A 19,695-nucleotide genomic window follows, 5' to 3' on the forward strand; every position below is an offset into this window, starting at 1 on the left:
GTATAAGAGGCCCGGAACGTTATTGTATACGTTGTCCGGCCTCTGAAGCGGGAAAAACGCTAAGTACATTGTAAACAGAAAACTCCTCCTTCCATTGCCTAAACTCGGAAGTGGAGAAGAAGTGCGCAGCCGAAATTGGCGCCACCCGTAGCTCCACCCATCGTGGGCGTTACAATACTAAACTCCCGGTCGCCATTATGAAAGTTAAAAACAAATAAGCCACCAGGAGCAAACTGACTATAAGTGAAGTCTGGGGGCAGATAGGGCTACCGTTTGCTGGACAGCAGCTTAGCCTCTAAATGAAAACAACATATCACTTCCCACTGAGAGTTTATCTTCCCTCAGCCCTAGTGAACACAAGTCCCCCAAATATAAGAATCACTTAATTTTCTCCTCAGCCCCAGTGCCTGCTTATAATGTGCTGTCGCTGAAAAACCCCTCCTTTAGTATTTAGGAGATAAGTCCCAGATCAACAAGTGCTCCACTTCTACTGAGATCATCACAGACCCAGAATAAAAAGTCAGCACTTACCTTTGTATTCTGTCTGACAGCAGGGCAGCTCAGCAGGTTTAGGAGGTCCTCTCCCTCCCATAGCCCTGTGGAGAAAGATAAAGCCTGAATAATCTTACTTAGGCTATAAGGGTTAGGGCAGCATAAATGTATGGGAGGCACAGTGAGAATTATGTCCCACAAGTTCCCATTGCTCTAAAGCCACCAAAAGCTCTACTGTAGAGACTGATATGGACTACGGCTACACCCTAGAACAAAGCAGCACTCTCTGGCACTACTTTAAAAATAATAAACTCTTGATTAAAGAAACTTTTCTAACACCTCACTTTACCTCTTCCTATCACTAACGTAGGCAAAGAGAATGACTGGAGTGGGAGGGAAGGGAGGAGCTATTTAACAGCTCTGCTGTGGTGCTGGTTGCCTCCTCCTGCTGACCAGGAGGTGAATATCCCATTAGTAATTAAGATTAAAAAAGAAATTATAGCTGTCATTAATATTTGAGATATGCCACACTCATTGAAAAACTTGAGTTTAATGGCTTTGATTTACAATTAATAGCTACAGTTCTGAAATAATTATCACTTGAAGGTTGCTTAATATGTAGCCCATATTTAGTAGTTTCAGTATTTTCTTGGTATTCCCGAAATATAAAAAATATAAAATTTAGCCTCTTAACTCAAGCAATAAAGAATGTGTACATTTCAATCACCACCTAAAGCAAAAACTGGTCACTTAAAACATATATCTTAACAATGTCTTAATTGTTGTATTAGCAGCATAAAGAAGTAGTAAAACTAGTAGTTGTTGTCATAGCTAAACTAGAAAATGGTGACAACGCTCTGTTTACATATCTTCAGAGGGATATAGAATTTTTTCAACACTGGACTATAAGCAACTTTTAGGTATCAATGTAAAAAGTTATTCAAAATATATTAAAGGTACAGTCTAGTCAAAATTAAACTTTCATGATTCAGATAGGGCATGCAATTTTAAAAAAAATTCCAATTTACTTTTATCGTCAAATTTGCTTTGTTGTCTAGGTATTTTTAGTTGAAAGCTAAACTTAGGTAGGCTCATATGCTAATTTCTAAGCCCTTGAAGGCCACCTCTTATCTGAAGGCATTTTACAGTTTTTCACAGCTAGAGGGTGTTAGTTCATGTGTGTCATATAGAAAGAGGTAGGCTGAGACCAATTAGGGCCCCGGGCAAAAATTAGGGAAGGGCTCCCACTGTCTCACCCTGACCCAAATATATTCAAATTTATGCAAATGAACATGGTAGCCTCCCTGCCCTGCGCCCACCAGGCACACCAACCTCCAGGGCCAGGACCCCTAATGTCAAGACAAAGAGACAGAGCCCTCAATCTCCAAACCCAAAGTTAACTGCTTAGTTACTGATAGGGTAGTTGTCAGCCCCAGCTTAAGCAGCATACCAGGAGCCATGAAGATGCCATTTGTGCCCCCCTACATGTTGGGCCCTAGGTCCAGGTCCTATTTTCCGGCTGATCAGTCCGCCCCTGCATATAGATGTGCTCACCCCCATGGAGTTACTTATTAGAGGGCACTGATTGGCTAAAATGCAAGCCTGTCAAAAGAACTGAAATAAGGGGGCAGTCTGTAGAGTATTAGATACAAGGTAATCACAAAAGTAAAAACGATATTAATATAACCATGTTGGCTATGCAAGCAGTATTGGTTAATAAAAGGAATTATCTATCTTTTTAAACAATAAAACATCTGGAATAGACTGTCCCTTTAAGAGATTAAATAATGCTGTTTGCTGCTTCAAGAGAGAGGGAGCTCAAAGTATCAGCTCGCCAGAGTCTCGCTTCTAGTAGCAATGAACATCTATATACAACACTGTCCATGTCAGCTCATAAAGTTTCACTCGTACAACATTTTTCTATACACATATTGTTTACCTTTTGCAATGTCCGAGAAGCAGAGACTACAGCTTGTGGAGTAAGGTTGTCTGCTGGTATAAAACCTTTATTTTTTAGGTCATTGATGCACTTTTCATACTTCTCACAGGCCTTTTCAGCAGTGCTTAGTTCATATGCACTCACAACCTATGGAGATAAAAAGATGATGACATCTTATGTTGAAGACTATGCATGAAAACGCATTTATAGTCCTCTGATCAATTAACCAAAATAGACAATGAAGAGGAGGCACAAAAGTTTTTAAAATCAAATGAAAAAAATGAGACAAGAGAACCAAAATGATATTAAGTTTTCTGTTTATTTGGCCAACTGAAAAAAAGTGCACACTAAAATATCTATGGTCAGTTGGTTTCAGTATTTTGTATACTTTTTTATTTTTATTAAAATAAACCCTTAAAACTACACTGTGATTATATAATATGAAATATACATAAGATCTAATGTGCTGTTAAACGGTAATCAGGCTTTTAAACTCTATGTCCAGTTACTACGATGGGAGCTGGCTTCAGGGTGTCTGGCTATAGGGTGTCTGTAGCTGTTACACTACACACTGCAAGAAACTGAAGCTCCATGGGAGAAATGCATGTTGTGTTAAAGGGCCATAATACCCAAATGTTTAAACACTTGAAAGTGATGCAGCATAGCTGTAAAAAGCTGACTAGAAAATATCACCTGAACATCTCTATGTAAAAAAGAAAGATATTTTACCTCAAAAGTTCCTCAGTAGCCACATCCCATTGTAAAGGATTTCTAAGCAGCATATTAGTATGTCTGTCCTGGGACAGCTGAAAGGATGAGCATCGTGCACTCTCATATTATTTCCCTATTCAGCTTACTATGAAATCTCATGAGAGTTAAGTCAAATCTCATGAGATCACAGTAAAAGAGTTCATGACCTCAGCACTGTTGATGCTGATTGGCTGCTGTTCATTTCTTCATTTTTTTTTTTTTTACCTGCAGCTGGGAGCAGGTGAAGTATAACTTTTTACACAGAACTTACTCTGCTGAGCTGAGGAGATTGTGAGGTAAAATATCTTCCTTTTTTACATAGAGATGCTCAGGTGAGATTTTCCTGTCAGCTTTTTACAGTTATACTGCATCAGTTTCAAGTGATTTAGCATATGAGTATTATGTCCCTTTAATGGAGGTCAATGGTGTATCTGGCTGGGACATTTACCCTATTTTAACCTATGGTTACAACTAAGAAGGTTGGACTGAGAAATGGTTAAGTACTAAGGTGGTTATGCTGTGCGTGTTTCTTATGGTCTCATTATGACAACTAGCTCACAGGTGCATCTATATAGATGATTTTGGGAGAGGCAGACGCTCCCCTGGTTAGCACAACGTGATTGTGAAGTGAACTTTGCATACATTTGGCATTAGTGTCTGTTACAAATTGTGTATATAACACTATCAATCATCGGTTAAAGTGAGTCCTGTTTGAACACAGGAATATTTTTTTACACTGACAGCTTCACTTATTCCTAGGTTTTTATGGAGCCTATTGAGTAAACAATGAAGAGATAAGAAATGCTTGAAACCATTACTCTCATAAATATAGTGAATGTATATGTGTAAATGTATGTTTCTGATTGTTTAGATGTGTATATATAGATATACCCTGCACCACATCTTTTATGCCAACTATATACCCATATCACAGCCTAGCTCTGACCCATGCCTCTTTATGACATTATTTGCAGGTAATGTTACATTTTAAAATATAGATGAACACTTTTAATAAATTTAACCTTTTTCCTATCCTGTTGTGGGTCATGCTGCAAGCAAACAAGCCTTTTGCACCTCACAGGTCTGAACTGCTGTCAAAAGTGAATATTCAATATCTGGTTTTCATGTCTGATTATGGTTTCCAATAACAGATCCAAATGTTCAGACAAAAATTGTGCTTGCTAAATGGGTGATTATACACAATGAAAATTTCAATGTGTGAGATAATTTAATTTCTTAAAGGGACACTGAACCCAATTTTTTTCTTTTGTTATTCAGATAGAGCATGCAATTTTAAGCAAGTTTCTAATTTACTCCTATTATCAATTTTTCTTTGTTCTCTTGCTATCCTTATTTGAAAAAGAAGACATCTAAGCTATTTTTTGGTTTAGACCCTGTACAGCACTTGTTTATTGGTGGGTGAATGTATGCACCAATCAGCAAGAACAACCCAGGTTGTTCACCAAAAAACAGAATTTATGCTTACCTGATAAATTACTTTCTCCAACGGTGTGTCCGGTCCACGGCGTCATCCTTACTTGTGGGATATTCTCTTCCCCGAAAGGGAAATGGCAAAGAGTCCCAGCAAAGCTGGTCACATGATCCCTCCTAGGCTCCGCCCACCCCAGTCATTCGACCGACGGACAGGAGGAAATATATATAGGAGAAACCATATGGTACCGTGGTGACTGTAGTTAGAGAAAATAATTCATCAGACCTGATTAAAAAACCACACACCGGACACACCGTTGGAGAAAGTAATTTATCAGGTAAGCATAAATTCTGTTTTCTCCAACATTGGTGTGTCCGGTCCACGGCGTCATCCTTACTTGTGGGAACCAATACCAAAGCTTTAGGACACGGATGAAGGGAGGGAGCAAATCAGGTCACCTAAACGGAAGGCACCACAGCTTGCAAAACCTTTCTCCCAAAAATAGCCTCAGAAGAAGCAAAAGTATCAAATTTGTAAAATTTGGCAAAAGTGTGCAGTGAAGACCAAGTCGCTGCCTTACATATCTGGTCAACAGAAGCCTCGTTCTTGAAGGCCCATGTGGAAGCCACAGCCCTAGTGGAGTGAGCTGTGATTCTTTCAGGAGGCTGCCGTCCGGCAGTCTCATAAGCCAATCGGATAATGCTTTTAAGCCAAAAGGAAAGAGAGGTAGAAGTCGCTTTTAGACCTCTCCTTTTACCAGAATAAACAACAAACAAGGAAGATGTTTGTCTGAAATCTTTAGTAGCCTCTAAATAGAACTTTAGAGCACGGACAACGTCCAAATTGTGTAACAAACGTTCCTTCTTTGAAACTGGATTCGGACACAAAGAAGGTACAACTATCTCCTGGTTAATATTTTTGTTAGAAACAACTTTAGGAAGAAAACCAGGCTTAGTACGCAAAACCACCTTATCTGCATGGAACACCAGATAAGGAGGAGAACACTGCAGAGCAGATAACTCTGAAACTCTTCTAGCAGAAGAAATTGCAACCAAAAACAAAACTTTCCAAGATAGTAACTTAATATCTATGGAATGTAAGGGTTCAAACGGAACCCCTTGAAGAACTGAAAGAACTAGATTTAGACTCCAGGGAGGAGTCAAAGGTCTGTAAACAGGCTTGATCCTAACCAGAGCCTGAACAAAAGCTTGAACATCTGGCACAGCTGCCAGTCTTTTGTGTAGTAAGACCGATAAAGCAGAGATCTGTCCCTTTAGAGAACTTGCAGATAATCCTTTCTCCAAACCTTCTTGAAGAAAGGAGAGAATCTTAGGAATTTTTATCTTATTCCATGGGAATCCTTTGGATTCACACCAACAGATATATTTTTTCCATATTTTATGGTAAATTTTTCTAGTTACAGGTTTTCTGGCCTGAACCAGAGTATCTATCACCGAATCTGAAAACCCACGCTTTGATAGAATCAAGAGTTCAATCTCCAAGCCGTCAGTTGGAGGGAGACCAGATTTGGGTGTTCGAATGGACCTTGAACAAGAAGGTCCTGTCTCAAAGGTAGCTTCCATGGTGGAGCCGATGACATATTCACCAGGTCTTCATACCAAGTCCTGCGTGGCCACATAGGAGCTATCAAGATCACAGAGGCCCTCTCCTGATTGATCCTGGCTATCAGCCTGAAAATGAGAGGAAACGGTGGGAATACGTAAGCTAGGTTGAAAGTCCAAGGTGCTACTAATGCATCTACTAGAGTCGCCTTGGGATCCCTGGATCTGGACCTGTAGCAAGGAACCTTGAAGTTCTGACGAGACGCCATCAGATCCATGTCTGGAATGCCCCATAATTGAGTTATTTTGGCAAAGATTTCCGGATGGAGTTCCCACTCCCCCGGATGAAATGTCTGACGACTCAGAAAATCCGCTTCCCAATTTTCCACTCCTGGGATGTGGATCGCAGACAAGTGGCAGGAGTGATCCTCCGCCCATTGAATTATTTTGGTCACTTCTTTCATCGCCAGGGAACTCTTTGTTCCCCCTTGATGATTGATATAAGCAACAGTCGTCATGTTGTCTGATTGGAACCTTATGAATTTGGCCTTTGCTAGTTGAGGCCAAGCTCTGAGAGCATTGAATATCGCTTTCAGTTCCAGAATGTTTATCGGGAGAAGAGACTCCTCCTGAGACCATAGACCCTGAGCTATCAGGGATTCCCAGACCGCACCCCAGCCCACTAAACTGGCGTCGGTCGTGACAATGACCCACTCTGGCCTGCGGAAGCTCATTCCCTGAGACAGATGGTCCAGGGTCAGCCACCAACGGAGTGAATCTCTGGTCTTTTGATCTACTTGAATCATTGGAGACAAGTCTGTATAATCCCCATTCCACTGTTTGAGCATGCACAGTTGTAATGGTCTTAGATGAATTCGTGCAAAGGGAACTATGTCCATTGTTGCAACCATCACCTATTACTTCCATGCACTGCGCTATAGAAGGACGAGGAACAGAATGAAGCACTTGACAAGAGCTTAGAAGTTTTGATTTTCTGACCTCTGTCAGAAAAATCCTCATTTCTAAGGAATCTATTATTGTTCCCAAGAAGGGAACTCTTGTTGACGGGGACAGAGAACTCTTTTCTTTGTTCACCTTCCATCCGTGAGATGTGAGAAAGGCTAGAACGATGTCCGTATGAGCCTTTGCCTTTGACAGGGACGACGCTTGTATTAGAATGTCGTCCAAGTAAGGTACTACTGCAATGCCCCTTGGTCTTAGAACCGCTAGAAGGGACCCTAGCACCTTTGTGAAAATCCTTGGAGCAGTGGCTAATCCGAATGGAAGAGCCACAAACTGGTAATGTTTGTCCAGAAAAGCGAACCTTAGGAACTGATGATGTTCCTTGTGGATAGGAATATGTAGGTACGCATCCTTTAGATCCACGGTAGTCATAAATTGACTTTCCTGGATGGTGGGTAGAATCGTTCGAATGGTTTCCATTTTGAACGATGGTACCCTGAGAAATTTGTTTAGGATCTTCAAATCCAAAATTGGTCTGAACGTTCCCTCTTTTTTGGGAACTACGAACAGATTGGAATAAAATCCCATTCCTTGTTCCTTTATTGGAACTGGGTGTATCACTCCCATCTTTAACAGGTCTTCTACACAATGTAAGAATGCCTGTCTCTTTATTTGGTTTGAGGATAAGTGAGACTTGTGGAACCTTCCCCTTGGGGGTAGTTCCTTGAATTCCAGGAGATAACCTTGAGAAACTATTTCTAGCGCCCAAGGATCCTGAACATCTCTTGCCCAAGCCTGAGCAAAGAGAGAAAGTCTGCCCCCCACCAGATCCGGTCCCGGATCGGGGGCTACTCCTTCATGCTGTTTTGTTAGCAGTGGCAGGCTTCTTGGCCTGCTTACCCTTGTTCCAGCCTTGCATTGGTTTCCAGGCTGGTTTGGGTTGTGAGGCATTACCCTCTTGCTTAGAGGATGCAGAATTAGAGGCTGGTCCATTTCTGCGAAAGGGACGAAAATTAGGTTTATTTTTAGCCTTAAAAGACCTATCCTGTGGAAGGGCGTGGCCCTTTCCCCCAGTGATGTCTGAAATAATCTCTTTCAAATCAGGTCCAAATAAAGTTTTACCTTTGAAAGGAATGTTAAGCAATTTTGTCTTGGATGACACATCCGCTGACCAAGACTTTAGCCAAAGCGCTCTGCGCGCCACGATAGCAAATCCTGAATTTTTCGCCGCTAATTTTGCTAATTGCAAAGCGGCATCTAAAATAAAAGAGTTAGCCAATTTAAGTGCGTGAACTCTGTCCATAACCTCCTCATATGGAGTTTCTCTACTGAGCGACTTTTCTAGTTCCTCGAACCAGAACCACGCTGCCGTAGTGACAGGAACAATGCATGAAATTGGTTGTAGAAGGTAGCCTTGCTGTACAAAAATCTTTTTAAGCAAACCTTCCAATTTTTTATCCATAGGATCTTTGAAAGCACAACTATCTTCGATAGGAATAGTAGTGCGTTTGTTTAGAGTAGAAACTGCCCCCTCGACCTTGGGGACTGTCTGCCATAAGTCCTTTCTGGGGTCGGCCATAGGAAATAATTTCTTAAATATAGGGGGAGGAACAAAAGGTATGCCGGGCTTTTCCCACTCTTTATTTACTATGTCCGCCACCCGCTTGGGTATAGGAAAAGCGTTGGGGGGCACCGGAACCTCTAGGAACCTGTCCATCTTGCATAATTTCTCTGGAATGACCAAATTGTCACAATCATCCAGAGTAGATAACACCTCCTTAAGCAGTACGCGGAGATGTTCTAATTTAAATTTAAATGTCACAACATCAGGTTCAGCTTGATGAGAAATTTTTCCTGAATCTGAAATTTCTCCCTCAGACAAAACCTCCCTCATGGCCCCTTCAGATTGGTGTGAGGGTATGACAGAACAATTATCATCAGCGTCCTCTTGCTCTTCAGTGTTTAAAACAGAGCAATCGCGCTTTCTCTGATAAGTAGGCATTTTGGATAAAAGATTTGCTATGGAGTTATCCATTACAGCCGTTAATTGTTGCATGGTAATAAGTATTGGCGCACTAGATGTACTAGGGGCCTCCTGTATGGGCAAAACTGGTGTAGACACAGTAGGAGATGATGTACTATCATGTTTACTCCCCTCATTTGAGGAATCATCTTGGGCAATATCATTATTTGTGGCAGTACTGTCCTTACTTTGTTTGGACGCTATGGCACAATTATCACATAAATTTAAATGGGGAGACACATTGGCTTTCATACATATAGAACATAGCTTATCTGAAGGTACAGACATGTTAAACAGGCTTAAACTTGTCAACAAAGCACAAAAAAAGTTTTAAAATAAAACCGTTACTGTCACTTTAAATTTCAAACAGAAAACACTTTATTACTGAATATGTGAAAAAGTATGAAGGAATTGTTCAAAAATTACCAAAATTTCACCACAGTGTCTTAAAGCCTTAAAAGTATTGCACACCAAATTTCAGAGCTTTAACCCTTAAAATAACGGAACCGGAGCCGTTTTTCAATTTAACCCCTATACAGTCCCAGATATAGTCTTTGCTAAGACCCAACCAAGCCCTGAGGGGAATACGATACCAAATGACGCCTTCTAAAAGCTTTTTCAGAGATTCTTAGATCCTCATACATGCATCTGCATGCCCTGCTCTCAAAAAACAACTGCGCATTAATGGCGCGAAAATGAGGCTCAGTCTATGACTAGAAAGGCCCCCTGACTGAAAAAGGTGTCCAATACAGTGCCTGCCGTTTTATAAACGTTCCCCAAGATTATAAATGCCAATTATTAGCCTAAATCTGAATAATATGCACAAATAAAGCAATCGATTTAGCCCATAAAAATGTCTACCAGTTTTTTTAGCCCATAATAAGCCCTTTATTCTGTTTGTTTTTGACTAAGAAAATGGCTTACCGGTCCCCATGAGGGGAAATGACAGCCTTCCAGCATTACACAGTCTTGTTAGAAATATGGCTAGTCATACCTTAAGCAGAAAAAGTCTGCTAACTGTTTCCCCCAACTGAAGTTACTTCATCTCAACAGTCCTATGTGGAAACAGCAACCGATTTTAGTTACTGTCTGCTAAAATCATCTTCCTCTTACAAACAGAAATCTTCATCCTTTTCTGTTTCAGAGTAAATAGTACATACCAGCACTATTTTAAAATAACAAACACTTGATAGAAGAATAAAAACTACATTTAAACACCAAAAAACTCTTAACCATCTCCGTGGAGATGTTGCCTGTGCAACGGCAAAGAGAATGACTGGGGTGGGCGGAGCCTAGGAGGGATCATGTGACCAGCTTTGCTGGGACTCTTTGCCATTTCCTGTTGGGGAAGAGAATATCCCACAAGTAAGGATGACGCCGTGGACCGGACACACCAATGTTGGAGAAATGGACCGGCATCTAAACTTACATTCTTGCATTTCAAATAAGGATACCAAGAGAATGAAGAAAATTTGTTAATAGGAGTAAATTATAAAGTTGCTTAAAATTGCAATTTCTGTCTGAATCCTGAAAGAAAAAAATTGGGTTCAGTGTCCCTTTAAAGTTGAAGTAGGGGGCAGAGCTAGCAGCCATTAGTAGCAGACATGTTTTTGCTTAGCTCCTGGGCCTGAATTTATAATAATCAATTAAAAAGGTAGTGGAGAAGACTCTTATAGCCATCCGGGACAACTTAGCCACAACTGGACAGCTCAGAAGCGGATCACTAACCGATTCATACGGCTCTATTTGCCCGGATCACATTGGGTGGCAGGCCTACACTTGATTACAGCGTGACTCTCAAACAGACACTCCGGAGGGTCGGGGCTCCGCTCCGGAGCCTGGGTCTGCATACCTGTGGCCAAAGACTGCAGGAAAGATCACAGAGAGGCCAGTTCCAGCTACGTAGGCAGCAGATCTTGTAAATCACAGGAGGGACTGCGGCCTAGATGAGAACGGCAGCCGCATACTTACCGGAGATCCTGAGAAGTGTACAACGACAAAGTGACCTTTATACCACGCCCAAAAAGCGGATCACATACTGGCAGCAAAGAAGCCTTCACGGAGACCCTACAAGAAAACCTCTGTGACCCTCAGTAGAAGCCGCCGCGAAGCCTATGTAAGTGCGCAACCCACATTACTCTAAAGCAAACCTGGCCATGGGCGGTTATACATATGGGGCTACAGTAATTACCGGAACACTTGTTGCATGACAGTGAAATCATACATAATTTACATGCGGCCACTATAATAGTGTGCCTACATACAATATTGTACTCTGGTCTCCCATGCAGAGGAGCAAATTTATTAACTGGCCAAGGCAGTAACCCAAAGTTTTTATACAGACACTGCTCACGATCCCAGTTTAAGCTACAGGCGCAACAGCTGACCAAGAACACGGTGTGAGTTATTCTGATCAACTATTGTGCCCCCATAATATCCTATATAATAAAAGGCCAAGTGTGTTTGTTCGAAGCTGTCATGGGCAGTAGAGACAGCACGAGGACAAACACACCTGGCCTTTGAGTCCCTAGCTGAAGATCTGCCGCCACTGCAAAAGTGGGCGTGGTCGGGCATGCCCGGGGGCGTGGTCAAGCGTAAAGGGGCGTGACCGGGCATAAAGGGGCGTGACCGGGCGTGGTCGCCGCGATAGATGGAAGATGGGCGAGAGATAGAGAGGGGGGAGAGAGACAGCAAAAGAGAGGGGGGAGAGAGACAGCAAAAGAGAGAGGGGGAGAGAGACAGCAAAAGAAAGAGGGGGAGAGAGACAGCAAAAGAGAGGGGGGGATAGAGACAGCAAAAGAGAGAGGGGGAGAGAGACAGCAAAAGAGAGAGGGAGAAAGCGCAAAAGAGAGGGGGAAGAGCGCAAAAGAGAGGGGGAGAGAGAGCACAAAAGAAAGGGTGGGAGAGAGAGCGCAAAAGAAAGGGGAAAGAGAGCACAAAAGAGAGGGGAGAGAGAGCGCAAAAGAGAGGGGAGAGAGAGAGGTGGGGAGAGAGCGCAAAAGAGAGGGGGAGAGAGAGAGAGCGCAAAAGAGAGGGGGAGAGAGAGAGCGCAAAAGAGAGGGGGAGAGAGCGCAAAAGAGAGGGGGAGAGAGCGCAAAAGAGAGGGGAGAGAGAGAGAGAGCGCAAAAGAGAGGGGGAGAGAGAGAGCACAAAAGAGAGGGGGAGAGAGAGAGCGCAAAAGAGAGGGGGAGAGAGAGCGCAAAAGAAGGGGGGAGAGAGCTCAAAAGTGAGGGGGGAGAGAGAGAGCTCAAAAGAGAGGGGGAGAGAGCTCAAAAGAGAGAGGGGGGAAAGAGAATGCAAAAGAGAGGGGGAAGAGAGAGAGCTCAAAAGAGAGGGTGGAGAGAGAGCAAAAGAGAAGGGGAGGGAGAGAGCGCAAGAGGTGGGACCGCTGTACTGCAAAAAATGGTCCGTGTGAACGGGCTTTAGGACTAGTTGTATATAAAAGCCAACCATAACGCAGCACTATCCTAAGCCCCAACAGGGGTAGACACACTAGCGAACCCCAAGAGGGAAAGAGAACTGTAGAATAGCTGTTAGTGGGGACAGGCCCGCAGGCAGTCTGTACATGTACGAACCCCCCCACACTTCCAAGGGAATACGATAAAGAAACAAACAGAATTGTCTGCAATAATCAGCTCATACAGACGAAAGGCTGATAGACTGTTCACTATCCCCACCATTTCCTGCTGAATTGTATGTCAGTAGGTCATATCTCGCTACCCTTCTCAGTCTTCGTCCAGTGAGGACAATTGCCCTGGGGAGAAGGGACAGTCCAAAAACACAGCAAGTGAGCCCCATACCTGAAGTGTATATGACTGTATAGCCAGATAGGGGAGAGATATTGAGATGAGGATTGCAATGAATACCTAGAGACATTTACCTGAGCAGTCTGACAGAAATGCAATGACCTAGCTACTAAAGATACAAAAAAGCCATAATTTTCAGGAAGCTACCTAACTATGCTGCTGTCACATCTTCCAATAACTGAAAGGAGGCATTATAATTAAAATGGGTGAAGAACTCAGATAAACAGAGAGTGAGAGCTGAATAGAGATAGAATAGGAGATACATGGTTGTGCAAATCTAATCAGCTAACAGAGGTCAGGGGAACTGATGGCCCTTTTTCTCCTTACTGGGACTAAAAGAAGGCGGAGATCAATTCCATATCTCTGCACAGGAGATAAATCAACCCAACTACAATAAAAATACTGGCCTCCACCTTTGACATTAATTATGTACACCAGGAAAAAAAAAACGCCAAGAATGACCGAGGGATGAAGCCCATGTCCATGGATATATTCTTCAAAACATCCAGAATGACCAAATCTCATGGTCCCATCACCACTGAGGCGGAGGAGGACATTGATTCTGAAAATGAGGCAGGCTCCGAAGATTTGACTCCTGTGACCAGGGCTGACCTCCAAGCCTTGGTATCTGAGCAAGATATAACATTCAATTTCGAAAAACTATGGGGAAAAAATGGACAGTTTTCAGTTAACGGTCACCACTAGCCTTGCTGATATTAAAAATGAGATCTCAGAGTTGGGGAACCGTGTTGACTCCTTAGAAACTGCTACAGATGAAATGGGCGAAGAGGTTACTATGATATCACAATCCCTAACAACTCAACAGCAAAGAATAATGGAGTTGGAGGAGAAGCTGCAGGACATGGAAAATAGGAGTAGAAGATCTAACATCAGACTCAAAGGAATCCCTGAGACAGTAGTCACTGAAGACCTCCCCAGTTATCTCCAACAATTGTTCCATGCTATTTTAGGAGAATCAAATGAATCTGAGTATCAAATAGAGAGAGCTCATAGAGCTCTTAGAACCAAGCCTAAACCAGATCAACCCCCAAGAGATATGATCATTAAATTGCTACGGTTTCCTAACAGGGAAAAGATCCTGCTAGCAGCCAGACAAAATCCCACATTTAAGTTCCAAGGGAACATCATTCAGTTTTTCCAAGACCGCTGCATTAAGACCCTGCAAAGACGGAATACACTAAGACCACTCACTCTCCTTTTAAGAAAGAATCATATCCAATACAGATGGGGTTTTCCATTTGCGCTGCATGATGTGAGGTACGGAAGACCAGCTACTATCAAGACAAAAGAGGAGATCCCTGACATCTGTAAATTTCAAGATCTGGAGCCACCTGATATCTTGACAGGAGAGGTATCGGCAAACCCGCTTGATCCATCCCGGCTTCGTGCAGGGCCTCAAAGGCTAAAATGGAAAAAAATCACCAAGAAGAAAAACTAAAACTTGAAGCACCCAGAGAAGAGACAAGCAATTCTTAAGAGAGTGTTTTCTCACTCTCTAATGAGGAATCTGTGACTTACCCAAATTTGATAACCCGAAGGACGAAAGAGGGGTTATTCAGGTACTAGGTCTAAAGGACTATTTAAGGTCCATTACTTACTAATTGATGCAATATGTTCTAATATCTGTTATGACTGCAGGTATAAGATATACTGTGTTTGTGTTGATACATGTTTTTTGAAAGGTTATTTCAGTACAATTTGTTATTGTTTATTTTATTGTTTATAATTTTATCATGCATATATATGAAACACTGTACAGAGACTATATACCCACCAACAAAATTTGAGCTTTTCTTATGCCAGGGGTATACCACCTTTATAGCAAACCAAGGGATCCTGGAGCAGAGGAGTAGAAATACCACAGATAACCAAACCAAAGATAGGAAACAACCCTTTTGCCGCATATTGTCCTGGCAGTCCTAGAGTCACATTCCAAAGCATAAGCAGATGAGGAAGCATAGACACTCCCTTGATAATGACACTACCTAAGATTATTCTGGTTGGGTCTCAACACTGACATAAAAAGACGGATGGCTATGACAAATTATAGAAGGTTGAGGGATACTATTATTTTCCTTCAAGAAACTCACTTTCTCAAGTACACTATGCTCAAGTACTGGGCAAAAGATTTCCCTACGCAATATCATTCAGTCCTAGACTCCAAAAAGAGAGGAGTCTCTATTTTAATACACTCTTCCATACCATTTACACGTAAAGAAATTATATCAGGATGGGAATAATATAAAAGTTACATATAAAGTTGAACAATCCATTTAGAACATAAAACAGTGATACTTAAAACCTCAAAATGGAGAAAGACGAAAGTTATTTAATACTAAAAATTTAAATAATAATTACCTGTGATTTAGTAGGATGACTAAATCTTGTAGAAATTCTGAATGAATAAGGATGGCATACTTGAGAAGAGCAGAGTAATTCCACTATAGCAAAGTCTTTACCCTGAACCTAAAAATGAAAGAAAAAAAAATATTTATATATATATATATATATATATATATATATATATATATATATGTATATATATATATATATATATATATATATATATATATATATATATATATATATATATATATATATAAAAGCTTGACCCGGAGTATATAGCTGAGGGTGTGTAGCTTTACAGTATTTTAGGTGACACATTATCACATAGCAACACAGGCAAGAAATATAAGATTAAATATCCTTAAAGCTAAGAATCAAGGCTGTAATGTAATTAATCAAATGCCAGCATGGAGGCATCTACATTGGGAATACATAGTGTATTTTAGAGATTAGGACCGCCATCAGGGGGTGACAGGGGTGACTCCTGTCAGGGGCCCATGAGGCAAGAACAACTATTATTTAAAAATAATAATAATTGTAATAATTTTGGCAGCAACCAGAGGGTACTACAGCAGAGTGTTATTGAGCATGGGAAATGTTATTACAAGGAGTAAAGCATTAGCATTTGAGAGGATTTCTGAGTGTGCACTAAACCCCTATGCACAGTGTGAGACAGACTTGGCACTTAAGTTTGTATAGTGTGTGCCTAAATCAGACGGCAGATCACTTTCATTTGCAGAGGAGGTAGGACTTACTTAGTAAATGTTTTTTTAATTTCTTTGTGCAATTTCGGATTGTAATTTCAGTGTGGTAGTAGATATATGGTGGGGCCAGGGGTCCATAAAACACATTTTTTTAGCAATATGCAGCAGTGTATTTATGATTATTTTTACAATGCTGTAGACATTCTATATTTAAAGTCATGCAGAAATGTTTCCTCATCAACACACAAATGGTAGGTGCCCTTTTGGCAGATATAAGTTTTTTTAATTAATATATATATATATTTTAATTACATTCCAGTTTACTGCCCCTATATGCAAGGACTTTCCAGATGCAAGGAGGCATTTTATCTAAGATTTTTACATCTGCATAAAATGTTATACTCTCAGACTAAGATTGCCCAGTGTTTAAAAAGAGAAAGTTTAACTTAGCACTGTTCAGTTTACACTACAGCTGACTTAATTTTGAAATACATACAAACAAGCCTAAATCCTGCATTTAACCATATCTAATGGTATGAGATTGAGTACCACAGCTTATGGTTCCACCAAGACCATATAGAGTACAGCATTTTTAAAATCCATAAGTACAGCTGACAGGTGGGAACATTTGTACACCATATTTGAAGTGGTGCTCTTGGTTGGGGAAAATGGGGAAAATAAACCAAACATATGTCAACCTTTCAAAAGTACTTTTCTTCATCTAGCCATCTACCCAGATCATTAATGTACAATTTTGAATTCACAGAAGTATTTTTGTTTGCATATTTACAAATATGATTCTTTAAAAAGTGATCTCTTAATTTCTGCAATTTTTTTTATCATGCATCTCACACACTGTTGATTTAGGGGATGTAATGTGCAGAAATGTTACCTCCTGTGAGTGTTTCTGTGGGTGTCTGTGTTTATGTCTTTGTGTGTGTCTCTATGAGTGTGTATGCATCTGTGAGGGTGGGTGTGTATGTCTTTGTGCATTTTCTGTGGATGTCTGTGAGGGTGTGTGCATATGTCTTTGTGCTTTTTCTATGGGTGTCTCTGTGAGGGTGTGTGTATGTATGCCTTTGTGTATTTTCTCTGGATGCCTCTGTGAGGGTGGGTGTGTATGTCTGTATGTTTTCTGTGGATGTCTCTGTGAGGGTGTGTGCATATGTCTGTGTGTTTTCTGTGGGTGTCTCTGTAAGGGTGTGTGTAGGTATGTGCATTTTCTGTGGGTGTCTGTGAGAGTGTGTGTATGTCTTTGTGTGTTTTCTGTGGATATCTCAGTGAGGGTGTATGTGTATGTATGTCTTTGTGTGTTTTCTGTGGGTGTCTCTGTGTGTGTGTGCATATCTTTGTGTGTTTTCTGAGGCTGTCTTTGTCGGTGTTTCCTTGGGTGTATGTGCAAGTTTGAGTTTGTGTGTGTATGCGTGTTCATTGTCTGTTCCTTTTTAGGACGTTTTGACCTTGCTACTAATTATTCACATCTTTCTACAGACCTTGATACTAATGAGACCTTTCTGGAAGTCACCAATCCACCATTTAACCTTTAAATTATTGTTTAGGCAGTTCAGGACCCTTCCTTTCAGTCACTGCATGCTGTTGTCATCATTTAGTTGGCATTTTCCTTGACAAAAAGATAATCAGAACTCCATATTTTGTTTTGTAAATCTCCTTTTTGACAAAACTGTAGTCTACCTCATTACTTGTCAGGTCAATGTAAACAAGGGCTTAGTGTCTGTTTGGGTGTCTGTGTCTGAGTGTGTGTTTCTTTTCGTGTCTGCTAGACTGTCTATATGTGAATCCTTATGTGTATTTGTGTGTTTGTGTGTTACTACCTTTACAACATTTCCAAGTTTGACTACACTTAAGAAAAAAGTACGTATATGTTTTAGTCACTTGGTCAAAAACAAAATTTATGCTTACCTGATAAATTTATTTCTCTTGTGGTGTATCCAGTCCACGGATCCTCCATTACTTGTGGGATATTCTCCTTCCCAACAGGAAGCTGCAAGAGGATCACCCACAGCAGAGCTGTCTATATAGCTCCTACTCTAACTGCCACTACCAGTCATTCGACCGAAGACAAGCAAGAGAAAGGAGAAACCATAGGGTGCAGTGGTGACTGTAGTTTAAAAATAAAACACACCTGCCTTAAAACGTCAGGGCGGGCCGTGAACTGGATACACCACAAGAGAAATAAATTTATCAGGTAAGCATAAATTTTGTTTTCTCTTGTAAGGTGTATCCAGTCCACGGATCATCCATTACTTGTGGGATACCAATAGTAAAGCTATAAGACACGGATGAAGGGAGGGACAAGGCAAGTGCTTAAACGGAAGGCACCACTGCCTGCAAAACCTTTCTCCCAAAAATAGCCTCCGAAGAAGCAAAAGTATAAAATGTATAGAATTTTGAAAAAGTATGAAGCGAAGACCAAGTCGCTGTCTTACAAATCTGTTCAACAAAAGCCTCATTCTTAAAAGCCCATGTGGAAGCTACCGCTCTAGTAGAATGAGCTGTAATCCTTTCAGGAGGCTGCTGGCCAGCAGTCTCATAAGCTAAGCGTATTATACTCCTTAGCCAAAAAGAAAGAGAAGTTGCCGAAGCCTTTTGGCCTCTCCTCTGTCCAGAGTAGACAACAAACAATGCAGATGTTTGACGAAAATCTTTAGTAGCTTGTAAATAAAACTTTAAAGCACAAACCACGTCAAGATTGTGTAAAAGACGTTCCTTCTTTGAAGAAGGATTAGGACACAGTGACGGTACAACAATCTCCTGATTGATATTTTTATTAGATACCACCTTAGGTAGAAAACCAGGTTTGGTACGTAACACTACCTTATCGGAATGAAAAATGAGATAAGGAGAATCACATTGTAAAACAGATAACTCCGAAACTCTTCGAGCCGAGGAGATAGCTACTAAAAACAAAACTTTCCAAGATAAGAGCTTAATATCTATGGAATGCAAAGGATCAAACGGAACCTCTTGAAGAACCTTAAGAACTAAATTTAAACTCCAAGGTGGAGCAACAGGTTTAAACACAGGCTTAATTCTGACTAAAGCCTGACAAAACGCCTGCACGTCTGGAACCTCATCCAGACATTTGTGCAAAAGAATAGAGCAGAAATCTGTCCCTTTAAGGAACTTGCTGACAAACCCTTCTCCAATCCATCTTGGAGAAAAGATAATATCCTAGGAATCCTGACCTTACTCCATGAGTAACCCTTGGATTCACACCAAGGAAGATATTTACACCATATCTTATGATAGATTTTCCTGGTGACAGGCTTTCGCGCCTGTATTAAGGTATCAATGACCGACTCGGAGAAACCATGCTTTGATAAAATCAAGCGTTCAATCTCCAAGCAGTCAGCCGCAGAGAAATTAGATTTGGATGGTTGAAAGGACCCTGAAGTAGAAGGTCCTGCCTCAGAGGCAGAGTCCATGGTGGAATGGATGACATGTCCACCAGATCTTTATACCAAGTCCTGCGTGGCCACGCAGGTGCTATCAAAATTACTGATGCTCTCTCCTGCTTGATTTTGGCAATCAGACGAGGGAGCAGAGGAAACTGTGGAAACACATAAGCCAGGTTGAAGGACCAAGGCGCCGCTAGAGCATCTATCAGCGCTGCCTTGGGATCCCTGGACCTGGATC

General features: G+C 41.3%; 1 protein-coding gene across 2 annotated transcripts in view; it reads right to left on the reverse strand.

Annotated features, from left to right (window-relative positions):
- PARP4 (poly(ADP-ribose) polymerase family member 4) overlaps positions 1-19,695 on the reverse strand; it is a 516,705-nt gene that overhangs the window by 411,860 nt on the left and 85,150 nt on the right. For both annotated transcript variants that reach the window (XM_053708536.1, XM_053708535.1), the window contains exons 6-7: positions 15,347-15,454; positions 2,432-2,578 (exon numbers count right to left, since the gene is read on the reverse strand). In XM_053708536.1, the coding sequence (XP_053564511.1) occupies positions 2,432-2,578; positions 15,347-15,454 (255 nt within the window). The remainder of the gene's footprint in view (positions 1-2,431; positions 2,579-15,346; positions 15,455-19,695) is intronic.

Source organism: Bombina bombina, chromosome 3, assembly GCF_027579735.1.
Source record: "Bombina bombina isolate aBomBom1 chromosome 3, aBomBom1.pri, whole genome shotgun sequence".
Classification (NCBI taxonomy): domain Eukaryota; kingdom Metazoa; phylum Chordata; class Amphibia; order Anura; family Bombinatoridae; genus Bombina; species Bombina bombina.